The sequence below is a fragment of the Amblyomma americanum genome, chromosome 4, assembly GCF_052857255.1.
Source record: "Amblyomma americanum isolate KBUSLIRL-KWMA chromosome 4, ASM5285725v1, whole genome shotgun sequence".
In the NCBI taxonomy this organism is placed as follows: domain Eukaryota; kingdom Metazoa; phylum Arthropoda; class Arachnida; order Ixodida; family Ixodidae; genus Amblyomma; species Amblyomma americanum.
The window spans coordinates 106,074,474-106,089,699 of NC_135500.1; the positions used below are offsets into that span (position 1 = coordinate 106,074,474).

Here is a 15,226-nt window from a genome sequence, read left to right on the forward strand (position 1 = left end):
GTTGGTGCATCTTATGTTCACTGCATACATTCAAACGTATAGACATTTTAATTGAAGTGGACGATGCTAATAATTTTACTCATTTTAAACCCGTTAGGTTCCTAAGCAGGGCCAGCAATCCTAGTTACGAAGGGAAATAAGGGACAGGCAAAAGTTAAGACGTTGAATTAGCGGTTCATGAGAGAGAGCGAGAGAAACTTAATTTGGTCCATTAAGTGTTTAGCCTTCGGTCTTCAACAAATTGCGCGATGTTTCTAGTGTAGATATTATACTACAATTTCAGCGCTGTGCTTTATACAGGCTTCTTGGTGGCTTCCAATAATTTACTCATTATCATACGCTTATCTATAGACTGAACCTAAGATTATGTATTTCGCTCTGCCGCACAGTTTAATGTTGTAAACATGATGAAGAACACAAAGTATTTTGCGGCCATCATTTTGTGCATTAAGAAAAATAATGAGTATAAATACAGTGCAAGAAATTTTAGTGCATGACATGGTGAACTCGGCTGCCAGCTTTTTTCCATCCAGTACTTCCTCTATTATTTGAACCAAAACAGCGCAAGAACAGGGACAAGAAAGAAGACGGGATAAGCGCTGACTAGCAACTGCAGGTTTATTGAAAAGGAACAGGTAAAATATACTATCTTTACAACCAACGGCGCGCATTAGCTGCGCCAACAACACTGTTAAGCTGACAGCGTCAGTCATGGTGATCTAGACACAATAGTTCACAGTCATGAACGAGGACGCATGGTGTGCTTACGCAAGTGTCGCGGATTTTGCGGAAATGAAATGCTTCGCTGATTTCTCTAGCTAGTTTATCTCTGTGATTGTGCAAGATCTTAGCATCGTTAAAAAGCGGAGTACATGGTTCTTCAGTAGGCCTTGAAGTGTTACGGTGACATTCTTTGTAGTGCAGGGCTAGGTTTGAAGAAGGGGCCGCTTCCAAATAAGGGTTGCGATCACGTATGCGGGTATTCAGGCACCTTCCCGTGTGGCCTATATAGCTCTTCCCGCACATGAAGGAAACACTATACACCACGCCCTTTGCACAAAGGATGAATGTCAAGTCATAATATACTTGGCACGCTTTTTTCTTCAAAAAGAGGAAGTTGCACTTTTTGTCTTTTTGTTTTCCTTCTCGGGTCTTCCTATCCACCATGGTGCAACTTTTGTCAAGCTTAATAGGTGCAGAAAAAAGTGCATCAAGCCCATATCTGCGGCCTACCTGCTTTAAACATTTGGACAACTTGTGAACGTAGGCCGAGACAGCAAATTTCTTTTTCTCTTTACTTGAAGGACCTGGTGGCTCATGCTTACAAGATGATTTTATCTTTTTTTATTATCTCACTACATGCAAGTATTATAGCCTCATCCGGAAAGCCTGCTGACCTTAGCCTTTCAACCTGTGTGCGTGTAGCGCATGCACACTTGGCGTGTTAATCGCAGAACCTAAACATCAAAGAGCTGTACCATATATGACTATCTTGGAATGCCCTGAACGGTAACTGAGCAAGGGTTTTGTTTTTTGATCGCTGAACGAAAGAACAACAAACATGGTCTAGCTATAAAACCAACCTAATATCTAGGAATTTTGTAGCTCATTCTGATCCAGTGTATCAAAGGGGAATTTTAAGCCTTGTCCGGAATCTTCAAAAAACTTTAAAATGCCATCTATCTCTTCCTAGAAGTCACCGTTTTCAGCAAAAGCAAGATATTCCACTAATGTATTATTTTAACATTTTATACCAATACTGCATAAAACTCATTTTTCCTATGTTAGGCCTTACCCGCCCGAGCACAACCAGACGTTGCCCAAATGACAGGGCAATTTAAGTGACTGAAAATACACTATTTTTATCCTCAAAACCATGTCTCAAACGAGTACCGTACAAGAACTTACTACGCACATTGAGCTAGGTTGATATAAATAGAAAGGGAGGCGCTACAGCGAGCTGCATCAAAAGCAGCCCTTTTCTGAACATGCAAGAAGTCGGGGAGAGAATTTCTATGTTATGATATTCAGACATAACTGCGAATAGCGATTCAAGTTTAAATAACTAAATACGAGGAAGCCGAAGCGATATCATTGCTTGCATATAATAAAAGCCCTCCATATATGCGTGTTCCTCCGTGCGTACGTGTTCGCGTGCACGCATGTGTGTGTGTGTGTGTGTGCGGAAGCGGGGGCAGGTGTGGGGGAGAGGACGGGCCATGCGGAGAAAGCTCGGGATTGTTCCGTTCCCTAGTTATTGCCATGCGCGCCTGATGCACATTGCTTTCGAACGCCCGCAGTAAGAACTTTGTGCTTTGCTTCATTTGAGCGCTAGTGGATGATAAGCATCTGGCTGCGGTGCTACAAGATACGGCGACGGCGCAAACAATTGACAATGGATGGTAATTAGAGTACCTGACACGAGTTGGATGCTGTTCACGGCCATCGCTCCGTTTGTCCTTTCCCCGCGAGTGACTTGCACAGCGAGCCGGCAGTTGGTACCGCGCTTGAGTGGCACGCCAAGCGCTGTCCACTCCGTCACTTCGGCCAGTTCCTGAGAATACTGGGTTATGCCTTTGGGTGAGGTGCCGTCCCCGTAGCACACCACCGACAAGTTGGCCGCCACAATATCTGCAACATTTCATGAAAGAGCAGAACAGTCGTCATACTACGCTGAGCCACTCCAGTCTGTCAAGCACTACAGCACAGCGAATATTTAAGAGGACCTCAGCGATTCGTTCGTGACATCATTTGCAGTGAACATTTCTTGTATGGCGCAGTTCATTGACACTACTAGAATGCTGTACGAGTACATTTACAAGGGTTAGTTAGATTCGCAGCGTATATAGTTACTACCATTACTTTCTTTGTGGAATAATAATTTTTATCCTATTTCAAACGAAAATCTGCAGGTGCCGCACTTGACTTATATTGCTGTTTGTTTTGCAGGAACCATAAAACTTAAGGGGGGCATTCGGCTCCGTGTATTATGAACAGGTATGTTGTTAGATTATGGGCAGTCGAACTTCACTTATAGTAATCGAGAGCAGCTCATGCAAAATCATTGCTTACGCTTTCTGCGCTCGAAGACATTAAAACAAAAAGTGGTACAAACTATTTACACAAAAAGAAATGTGTCCAGGTTGTGCGCATGATTAGTTCATTTTAGAGGAATTAAATCACACACGCGCACAGCATTGTAGCCAACACAGTGCTGTGCACGTGTGTGATTTAATTCCTCTAAAATGAACTAATACAGTGCTGTGCGCGTGTGTGATTTAATTCCTCTAAAATGAACTAATCACGCGCACAACCTGGACACATTTCTTATTCTGTAAATAGTTTGTACATATTACTTCTCCCCCTACCCTCTCTTCCTGTCCCCTCACCTCTTTCATTTCATTTCTCCATTCTGCCTGATATCCTTTATTTCCGCTGCCCCAGCTCAGGTGCTTCAGTATCGATGGCAGATGCCGGGGCTAGCAAAAATCTTTTCCTTCCTTTTTACTATTATTTTTAATAAACAACCACTACCACCACCAAAAACGTAAACAGGAAATGCCCGGATGGCGAAAACAATAAGTAGTACAGCACGGCGTACTGGTTTCAGCAAGCACCAGCTGCGCATGCCCAGCTACTACGCTGCGTAAGCGTTCCACAGCTTAATTATGATGCAAAGTACTATGGTCCATGCCACACATTCTCGTGAAATTTGACAGAGATTTTAGAGCAATATTTAGGACATAATTTTTAATCGCATTTTTCACTTCGACTCTTCTTGCAAAGGCTACTGGCTTAACTGCATGACGTGCCCCATTTGATGGCAATTTTAAGTTATCCGAGTACTTTTCTAAAATACAGTTTAGTCATGCTTGGACAATGATTTGCATTGGACAACAATTTTTGATATTATACGCCAAGAAAAAAATTCGGTAGAGAAAAACAAAAACTGGGCTTGCTACACATAGGTATGAAGTACTCAAGTCATGAATGCTCAAACTGTTTTCTTTCTCACATTTCTCGCGACCACATAGAATTTCTCATTAAGTCGTGTGCCTCACAAATCAAGATACACACTAAGTACAACATTTCGCCAAAAGATAGCCTAGTTTTTTAACTTCATAATGAACGCCGACACTGTAGAGCGGAAGCGCCATTATTCCATACAGGGACAAATACTTGCAAAAGGTAAGTACTTCCGAATGCCTTGGAGTACACAAGCGGCCCCAAGAATATCTTCAAACAATGAGCCCTATAGAACACTCCTTATGCAGGTGCGCCGATACATTTCTGTTTTCATTTACATAAATCAATAAAAGCACAAATGACACAGGGTCAACTCACCTTGCCCGTTCCTAAAGTACTGGACGACAATTTTTTTCAGTTTGTCGTTGACGTCAAACGGAGCGCTGTGTAGAGTGACTGCCTTCACGAGCTGAGATTTTGGAATCGGCAGGTTATCTTTCCTGCCTGCTGTCAGGTCAAGGTAGGCAAAAGACGAAGCTGCATCTGCGCAAAGAAGTGAAAATTTATGCCATTTTTCTCATTAGCAGCAGTAGCACTGTGCGAAGCTTGACCGACTAGGCTTAACATGCTTTGAGAGCTGGAAGTCTGCATTCGTTAACTCTCTGTCCAGCATCCCAGTGAACTAAATCACTTTAACGGGTGGTTCATACTCAGCGTTCCTTCGTTGCGTTTTATTTTTCTTTCCAATCAAGATGGAAGGATGCATCGCCGCACATTTTACAGGGTCTTGGTTTTACTCACAAGAGATAGGTATTTGTTTAATAATTTCGTCGCCTGTCCGGGTTGTGCTTAGTTATTTGGCGAGCCGCTTCCTTCCGTTAGTGTTTTTTTTTTTTGCAGGGATCTCCCCAAAATTTATCTCACCAAGATTCTCGCCGATGCACAGCTGCTCACCACGTTGTCCTTCGCCGGGGAAATTGATTGTAGTGGCTACACTCTGAGGAACTTAAAACCCCGTTGGTTTACTACGCTATGCGTCAGTCGAGCAAGGTTTTCACCGGATGCCTTCTTTTGTAGCTGTAGCCAATCAAGAGGCAGCAGAACTCGTTGCAAACACTTCGGGATACGGCAGATAAAGATGGAAACTTCTGGGGAAAGTAATCGAAATATTGCTTCACAATAGATGTCCCGGCGACTATTACCCTTTCTATAGTCGGGTACAACTAAAAAACGTAGCGGCGTTTCCCCGTCAAAGAAGCCTTTTCCTGCCAATGGCGTCAGTCGATTCTCATAACCCGTTACAATGCAGGGAGCGGCACCATAATAAAAAGATGGGTACGTCCCTGACCCTGCAGAGAAGGAATTGCCTCCTTTCATCTGCCACTCCCTTCTTTGCCACATTAGCAGGGTCATGATAATAGGCCAACGCGACTGGCTGGAAGGGGGTCCTGTGACGGCGAAAAGCCGCTGCGTTCTTAATTTCTATCTGACTATAGCAGCGATACATTCGGTCTTCAACAATGCACCTTCAGCACGCCAGGCTGACACTATGACGACCAAAACAGCGCGAGGAACAGCCTCTGACCCAAGTATTAAAGGGGCTCTGAAAGGGGCTCTAATAAAGTTGCTGTATGCCTGGGATGTTAAAGCACGCCGCTTCACGAATATTGTCCAGGAAGAATTTTTAATGCGCTTTGTAGAAACAGAGTTACCTGAAGTCAAAATTTGAATTTCAGCGTATTCGCGCCTTTGCCTGTGCTCTCGTCACTTTTTGCACATTGGAAGGTCGGCGCTCCTCTGCCGGCCCCACCTCTGGGGGAGAGCTTCCTGACCCGCCGGAGCTACGCGGCTTATTGACCGCGGCTTTGGTAGCCGCCTGACGTCTGAAAGAATCCAGCCAATAGCCATCTCTCAACTTGTATACGTAGATGCGAGCGACGGAGGAGGGTGAGAGCATTAAAAAGTCGTCGGAAAGGGATCGCCAGCTTTCGCGCGTGATTGTGGGTTGTCTGCTGCTTGTAGAAATGTATTATTTGTCTCAAGTGTTCATGACAACACAATGCAGTGATTGAGCGAGTTGGTGTCCTCTCCTCGGAAAGTTTCAGAGCCCCTTTGAGAGCAGGGCTCGCTTTCTTCTCAATATTCTTGTTTGTCCCGGCTCCAAGCGCTGGTTTCTTCGTTATGCAGTACCAACGATCCCGATATCTCGTTCTTGCGAAGCTAATTCCGCGTCTCCTTCATTTGAGATTTCTAAAAAGGATTTCTGTCTTTACATTCAAGCACGTCGAGTTCAAAGACGCTTTAGGAGGAGGCCATGGATGAGGAGTTGACAAAACATCGATGTATGTAAAAGTAAACTAGGAAAAAAGCATAACAAGGATCATAGTAGAATTGACTCCCTTCACCCGTTTAAAGCAACTTCGCTGTCAGCATGACGTATTAAAGTGGGCGCGCGCGAACTGGCTCAACATGAAATGGTTCAGACATTAAGTTAGCCAGGGTGCTGCGTGGTCTGAGGGCGAGTTTCAGCAGGAGTAAAGTTTGATATAATTTGTAGCCCCAACCAGGCCAACTTGGTATTTCGAATTTCCCATGAGAAGTCCGGATAGTCCTCCAAAATTCTGAATGGCTAACCAGCTCGCTTCAAAGAAGAACGCAGAACTAGCCAGCTACCCCTTGCTAATTTTCCAAGTGAACATCGGTTTTTGTTTTTTTCATTTTCCAGATTAGTTTCTATCATTTCTTCGAACTATTATCTGCATGGTATACTACCGTTTATCTCAAAAATATGGACGTGATTAATTTTTCCAATACAGTGCCAACATTGGCAGTCTCCTGTCGATATAAATAAATCTAATGTTTTCCTTACACAGCCACTGACTGCAACCGCTGTGTGGGCTTTGTTCATTAAACATCAATGGTAAAAAATTTTTACTCTGCTTAAATTTGGCCGTCTTTATATAGACTGAATTTTGTTATAAGGAGCATAACGATCTACTGTGTACTTAACCCGGGCAAAAATTATGAATGCGTGGGCTGTTCATAGAAATGGTGTTTTTTTTTTCATTTTTCTACCTTACATGTTCGCGATGGTTTGACCCATTTATGGGAAGAGTGCATGTGTACCTGCAGGAATTGGAATGGCCGGCTGCAGACTTGGGTTTTCGAGACGACCAGTGCCGACAAGCCATCGGAAGTCGCGCTCAAATTTGTTGACGTAGCCGCAGAGGCCGTCAGTGAAGTTGCACTCGGCAAGGTGGGAGCATGGCTCGGGTCGCAGGGCTACGTCATCGAGGCTGAAGGACTGTACTTTCTGCGCTGGAAGTCTTGCTCGGAACACAACCTGCGAGTGCGGATGATACGACAAGGATGGCGAAAGGACAGAAGATGTTCGGAGCTGTCGCTAAGCTTATGGCAAAATACCTTTCCAATGAAGCAGACTTTTCATCTGGAGTGCCGTCAGAAGCAGTAACGCTACAAGCTTAAGTGGGCGTTTTAATGTATCTCCTACAACTTTTCCGTAATTCAGCGCCATCAAAATTGCTTTACTGTCGGCATACGTCAAGAACAAGCAATGCCTGTTAAATCGTGCAGCGTAAAATGAGTAAAGGGATTGCAGTTGTAGGGCATAATGATCGACCGGAAGCGTAGTAGGACATTATGTCCTACTAGTGATGCGTGATACTTGCAGTCCAGGTACGAAATAAGTGTTAAAAAAACGGGTTTTGCAACAGTTGTTAAAATTAACGTAACTCACAGACTGGCCTAACGTTACTCCGTTCCAGGGCGCTGTCACTTATGCACCTACTTGTTCGTGACACCATTAAAATCAATCATTTATGACGCACGTTCTCGGAAGAAGCCACATTAGAATATTTACCTAAGGCTAACAGAACCACAAATAACGACAACAAGCAAACAGCACATGCGAGTAGCAATACGGTCAAGGCACACAGTGCAGAAAAGATGGATTATTTTCTCTAAACACAACATTGAAATAAGAGAGGCCCCATATACTGCTCCAGTTTGAAATGAAGCACGCAAGCACTCTGTCCTATATATGCGATGTCTTTAGACGCAGACTACTAATCAAGATATCAAAAACAATTACATATATAATGAAAGGAAGACATCTCGAGGTAAAGCAAAACTATCTCCACTTCATGTGGCTGCCGTCACTGCAAAAATCGTAGCTTGTAACAAATAAAAGCTGGTTTCTATTGTCCATAACGGATATAAATAATTATAAGCACATTTTTTACATGCCAGTATTTCACGATAGGAGTGTATTCATTATGGCTCATGTAAAAAAAAACATTAGGCGATATGCAGAAAGAAAAACAGAGGAATGTAAGCATGGTCCTGTTTTTTTTTCTAATGAGTGGAACGCCTCCTGTGTTAATATGCTGAATGCCAACATTTAATCTTCTTTTTGTGATCACAGTTTAGAACATGTAAGCTTCGTCATTTAACATGTGTTTTCGCCTCCTTTGTGGAATTCTCGCCCTGCTTCGCCGACTTGCAAGCGTCACCAGCCTAGACTGGGCGGTAAGAACTACCTCCTGACGCTAACCATGGGCCATTTCTATAAGCACCCATTACTCCTTTTCTATTCCATCTGTCGTGACGCCAGCAACAAATGAAAACAGCAAGCGGACAATCGCAGAATTCACAAGGTAGCGCGTCTCACGCTGACGATAGCCTTCGCCACTCGCCGTACGCACTGGATCACCACTGGCTGCAATATGTTGCCATTAGTGAGATCTGCTAAGAAAACGTCTGGTCCCTTTCCGCCTTTCCGCGGTAGCTTGAAAGCAACGGCTATGCCACTGAACAACATAAACCAGCGCCACAGAAGCAGATACGTCCCAATGAAAAGTGGCTAATGGATCCTTATAAAATGCATCCCCAGAAAAGAAATTTCTCGAGATACTATGAAAAAGTCGTGTAATTTCATGTAACAGTAAAATTTATTTATTAGAGCTATAAATTTGCGTCTCATGTTTAATAAGAGATTTTTACCGCGCCTATTTTAAAGCCACACGTGGATTCAGACTTGGGCAACGCGACTTGCCTGACCTTAGATGCTATCATACATTCTTCACGCAGTCCGCTTTGTTAGGCCATTTTGTCGGAATATGCGCTTCATCATTTCGTATTAACATCATTACTCGCCGATGCAGCATAGTACGCATTTAATTTCTGCATTTTATATTCTCCCGTTGTTATTTCTTTTTTATCTTTTCATTTCCGCCCTTAAAGCTCTTATCGCCCTTATCGTCCTTTCCCTTTCCGCCTTTATCTCCCAAATTTCCTTCCCCCCGCAGAGTAGCATGCAAGCGATTTTGAAACGCCTGCTAAATTCTCTGTTTTTATTATTAAAGGTGTCTCTCACTCTCTCGCTCTCTCTGGAATGCAGTGTTGGGAATTTTTTAAATGTACACATACCACTCAGCCAGCGCTCTACCTTCCCCAACACCACAAGCACACACAATCGGTGAGACATTTAGCACAACCAGGCCAAGTTCTACCTGGTTAATTTTTCCTTATCCTAGGGGCCGTGACACTAAAGCCAAACCGAACCTTGCATGCAGCTCCAGGCGGAAGCAGACTGCCTGTTTTCTGACATCCGTAACCTGTCATCGCACTATTGGAATCAATCTGTCTAAAGGCCTCGAAAGTTAAATTTGGATGTTATTTTATGTGGGCACAAAAGCATTAATCCTGCATTTATACGTACAGTATACTCTGAAACACGAAGCTTGGAAACTTGTTATCTCCGTGGTGAAAATCCACAGTCAAGAAGCAGCTATGATGACTGCAACGGTATTTTTATTCCCTGCAACCTTCTTTCTACCAAGCCTCTTGTTTTCAGACGTCCGCGTCAGTGACCGCACAACACGAAATAATCTTTCTAAACGTTTAGAAACATAAATATGTTGTCTTAGTAGATAATCAATGGACGTGCATTTGTACGTACAGTAAAACATGAAACGTGAAACCCGAAAAAACTCGTGATGTCCGTTGCGAAAATCCACACGTACAAAGCAACTATGTCGACAGCAGCGGTATCTTTATTCCCTACTACGTTCTTCTTAACATTGTAACTGCAGATGCACCGTCTATGTGGTGTAATTTTGGAGACTTCGAATAATGTCGACGAGTTACATGAATGTGCAGCCATCGACTGAAGTGTGCGCCATCGTAAGGTTGGTAGTTCATGTATAAATTACTTAGATATACGCAATCTATGTGCCCTTAAATGTTCAAACTTTGTGCCAATTCTCGCACGCTTTTTGCTATTTGAAACGTTCAGTCGTTCTGCCTGACTCCGCAAGCTTTTGAATAGGCTCACGAATTAATTGCGCATGTGAGAAGAAAAATAACAGTGAGCTGGCAGCGGTGGCTCAGTGGTTACGGCGCTCGGCTGCTGACCCGAACGACGCGGGTTCGATCTCGGCCCCGGCGGTTGAATTTCGATGGAGGGGAAATTCTAGAGGCCTGTGTATGTGCGTTCTCAGTGCAGGTTAGAGAACCCTCGGTAGTCCAAATTTCCGGAGACCTTCACTACGGCGCCCCACATAGCCTGAGTCGCTTTGGGACGTTAAACCCCCATAAACAAAAAAAAAACACTCATCCAATAGTCGGATACGAAAAGTTCCGCTCAGTCTGGTTGTTGGTAATGTTGAGACCTTCTTCCTGACGCGCCGTGAATGCGACGGACTACCTGCAGCATAGCAGAAGTTGTCTTGTTACAGACAAGATTGGAAGAGAGTTTACGGTATGTAGGAAGCCTTCACGTATACGCTTCATTTTTGATAGCTGTCTTTCCGACGACTATACCGAACAATCGAGACGTAACAACACAAAGCAGAAAAAAACTGATACTAAAATTTTTTCGGCGTGGTTGCAAGCAAAAGATGATCGTGTGTTTTCCGACTGAAGGCATATTTGCGCCTCCATAATAGGAGCAATTGCAAAGGGTCAGTCCCACTTTCGCCTTGTAGTGATGCTTACCTGGAACGCGTTCTCCTGAAAGAACTGCACCCTCGCCAAGGTCCATTCCCTCTGCGAATGCACTGGCATACTCCAGAGGTTTTTGGTCTTGCCATTCACCAGCACTTCCGCCTGAGTGTAGAGAAGAGCACGCCGGTGACATTCTTCCAGATAAAGAGAATAACTAAACACATACAGCTCTCACTGCTCTCATTGGGCGCCAACGTAATACAAATTAAGCGTAGCTGATTACGAAACATCTATTTAAGCAGACATGTATCTCTAATAAACGAGGAGGCGCTTAAACGGAAGTTAATGTTGTTTTTTGTGCAAACATCAGCAGTGAATTCTATTCTTGATTTTTATGTTTTATATTCTTAGCCTTTCTTGTTTCGAAGTCCATCAATGTTCCTTCCCTCACAGCCAACGAATTCAACGCAAGACTTCAAATAATGTTTAACTGCTCCATGAAAATTTATTAAGAACTAGTTTATTTTATTCACACTACGAAACATTTACCAGTGATGATAAAACGAGGTCTAGTGAAGATAACAGCAATGTAAAAGAAGATATATTATGAGCATTGAACCAATTTTGAGCCAAAAGCACACTATTTCCTTTTTGTCCACAGAGTTTTCCTTTCAATAAACCAACTCAGAACACATTCTCACGCAATAAGTACACTCTAAACAGATAGGTGTAAAAAGGGGGTAAGCTGTCCCTCTAGTGCACTCTAATTTATAAAATACAGCGCGCTAGAAAACAGCTTTATCCATTTTACTCTCATAAAAACTTATCTTTGTTTAGAATATAATAAACAAAACACGGAAGATTCCTACAAACGTGCGACAAGTCATTTGTTCTAGCTCTTCCACGAAATGGCTAACGAAGTGATGATGTCATTCATAAACACCCAAGGCTGTGTTTCTTGACCGTTATGGGAGGGTCACAGTGTGGGCATTGTGATCTGCGAAAGACTGAGAAGAAGCCAACGGATGTTGTCGCGCAGTGAGCCGCCGCGGTAGCTCAGTGGTTATGGCGCTCGGCTGCTGGGCCGAAAGACGCGGGTTCGATCCCGGCCGCGATGGTCGAATTTCGATGGAGGCGAAATTCTAGAGGCCCGTGTACTCTGCGATGTCAGTGCACGTTAAAGAACCCCTGGAGGTCGAAATTCCCGGAGGCCTTCACTACGGCGTCTCTCATAGCCTGAGTCGCTTTGGGACGTTAAACCCCCTTAAAACTAAGGCCAAACTTCTCGCGCAGCGCGTTCGCCGCCAGCATCACAAACGCGTTCGTTTTCTTCCAGCAGCCTCAAGTGTGTGGGCTCTGGCCTCTCGCATATGCTAAGCCTTCTGAGCACGCCGTTCCGTCTACGCTGCATCCGTGGGCTCGTCATGGTCCAATTTCAACGCAACTGATGTGCGACGTCATCGCCTGCTAATTTACCGACACGGCGGAGGCCTCTACTCTTCAACTGTGCACGCGCAGCTGCTCGTCACGCGTTGAGCCCCTGGAACACGCCCCTATAGTTTAGCAAGAGCCACCATTGAGCGTGCCCGAACTGGACTGTACTCCTTCAATTATTCTGCTCTTGGTCAAACTCTCGTACTTCATCGCCTTAGTCCAGCCACGTGTATTGCGCTACCTGTGCACGGGCGGTGCCAACTACTCTTAACATGGAACCTGAGCTAACTTAAGCGAAAATAGCGCAAAAGACGAGGACAAGGAAAGAAAACAACAGGACCAGCGCTAACTCACAACTCAAGGTTTATTCGCAGGAAGCAAGGAATATAAAGCGCGCGAACAAACAAGATAACAAAGCAAAAAAACGTGTAGCTACATGGAATCGAGGAAACGAAATTCACTGTCATGCAGGCAAACCGACGGGCTGCTAACGCACAATCTAGTTTTTTTTCTTTATATAGAGAGCCTCCATAATCTCCCTAGTCAACTGCGTTGGGTGACTGTACCATACATCACAGTGATGAAAACTCGCCCGTCTTGCCATCGTGTTGGCCTAAGCTAAAGCAGCTCGTGCAGTGAAATTTCGTTCCTGTGGGCACACTTAGTTTTCCTTTTTCATGTTTCAGTCACCTGCACGCGACACCAGTGAACGTCCGTAGAAATAAAAGACATAGTTATGTAGCGTTGTTAGGCCAGGTGCGAATTAGGTGCGCTAGCACTTCGGCTTTCACTTCGGTTTCAGTTACAGGCTAGGTTTTCAAGGTCAAGCACGCTTCAAAGATCGGCGAATCTCTGAGTAGGGGCCTTAGTGCTAGCGCATTGAAGCTAGAATGGAAACTTTAGCTTCTCCTTAAAGGAATGACACGATATCGCTAGTGGAATAATAGACATCTATTCGGAATCGGTCATTCTCAACTTCATATACATCGATCGCTTGGAGTCCTCATACGGCTCCTGGGAAATGCTGCACCGGTTTAGGGACGCACCACTGCCCTGCATGGCAGGTGCTGCCACCGGTGGTGCTTGTGCGACCCAGGTTGTTCTTCTTAAGCAACCCCCATCGTCAGATTTACAGTGGCGAAATCAGTGAGTGGGAGGTTTAGTGCTGATGCACTAAAAACATTATAAAAGTTATCCTCATTTCTTGCTTGAAAGAATACAATGGTGCACGCAGCATTGAACTTTACCCGATTACGTTACTGCCGTAGTTTATGAAGCACTACACTCACCTTTAGTATGGCGTCTTGACTTGCGGCTGGCAGATACCAGAACTCGAGACACTGCGGCCCCCTCTGTCCCGTCCACAAGGGGCTGTTTACCGTGCAGTCAGAGTCGACGCATGAGGACTGCTTGGTTGTCAAGACGAAAGCTGCGGGAAAACGGCAAAAACAGGCTAGCAGTGCCGTTGTCTTGTGACAACGGCAAAATATTTTCTCATGGTCAGACTACCATCCAAATGCATACCATCGCAAACAGTGAATGCGCGTGTTCTGATAGCCATTAAACGCGGTGTTATTTTGTTAGTTCGGTTAAAGGTGCAAGTACCACCATCTCTGCTAATATCCTACGTAGCGCCGAAGAATAATTTGTAAAGTCATCCTATTGGAAACGTGTCTTGGTATCATATTGCGGTTATATAAGCCGACGATGGCAGGGAGATTGAGAATAGCTAAGACACATATGAGAACAAGTTAATAACCACTGAAATAAAGCAAATCCCGCGGAATTGTGTTTTGAGAGGTGTTGATCTCAGTAAGAAATTAACTGCAATAATAATTTCAGGTGGACGAGTTTTTTTACGAAAGTATATAAAGTCACCCAATGCCGCTGGTGAGGCTCGAACTCATTGCCTTCTTATGTAGCATACGGTGCTTTATCAACTAAGCTGCGGCTGCGGCTCACGCCCTATCGTCTTACGAAAATATTTATGATGGTGTAGCCTAACCTTAAATGTGTTCACCAGCGCTTTTTTGTATTCATGTAATTCAGAAAGTATGTTATATTGGAAATAATTCCACACATAATTATCCACTCCGATTACTACCTACATGTAAACAAACACATTCTGTTTTACCTTCCTTCTTTTCAGTGAGTGTTGGATTTCACTTCACTTCACTTTATTTCCTTAAAGACCCTCGTGTGAGGGTATTACATAAGGGGTGGGACACATATAGATTAACAACAGAAAAAGTACACAAAACTTGAACGAGTTATACAAAGAAAAATGATTATCGTGATGCAAGCAAACGCGTAATTTGGTTAAGAAACATAGTTTGGCATGTGATGGCAGCAAGTTCATGGGGAAGGCCGTTCCAGTCGCTAGCAGTCCGGGGAAAGAATGATGAAGAAAAAGTTGTGCGTGCTCGTGGCCGAGATACCTGCTGCTGATGTCCGGTGCGAAGAGAAAAGCGCGGTGGGGGAGGGCAGATATAGGGTTCCTGTGATAGCTCGGAATAAAAGAATTTATGAAATAGGGATAAACTAGCAATGTGGCGACGAAGTGCCAGAGTAAGTAGATTGGACTGCGATTTCAGAGCTGATATGCTGATATCAAAAGAGTATGAGGAATGAATGAATCTAGTTGCCCTATTTTGAACTGATTCAAGTGAGTTAGTAAGGTATACTTGTTTCGGAGACAAGATGGGCGATGCGTATTCTAATTTTGATCGAACTAGTGATTTGTATGCGAGTAGCTTAACATGCTGGGGGGCAGAGTGGAGATGACGCTTCAAGAAGCCAAGCGTTTTGTTAGCAGATGAAATTATGTTCGCGATATGGCTATTCCACGTGAGGTCATGAC

At 44.1% G+C, this 15,226-nt stretch overlaps 1 protein-coding gene across 1 annotated transcript in view; it reads right to left on the reverse strand.

The window, feature by feature from the left end:
- Positions 1 to 15,226, reverse strand: part of LOC144128189 (MAM and LDL-receptor class A domain-containing protein 1-like) — a 197,039-nt gene that overhangs the window by 115,994 nt on the left and 65,819 nt on the right. Inside the window, exons 18-22 of the mRNA XM_077661338.1 lie at positions 13,656 to 13,795; positions 10,984 to 11,094; positions 7,093 to 7,309; positions 4,345 to 4,509; positions 2,416 to 2,631 (exon numbers count right to left, since the gene is read on the reverse strand). Of these exons, the coding sequence (XP_077517464.1) occupies positions 2,416 to 2,631; positions 4,345 to 4,509; positions 7,093 to 7,309; positions 10,984 to 11,094; positions 13,656 to 13,795 (849 nt within the window). The remainder of the gene's footprint in view (positions 1 to 2,415; positions 2,632 to 4,344; positions 4,510 to 7,092; positions 7,310 to 10,983; positions 11,095 to 13,655; positions 13,796 to 15,226) is intronic.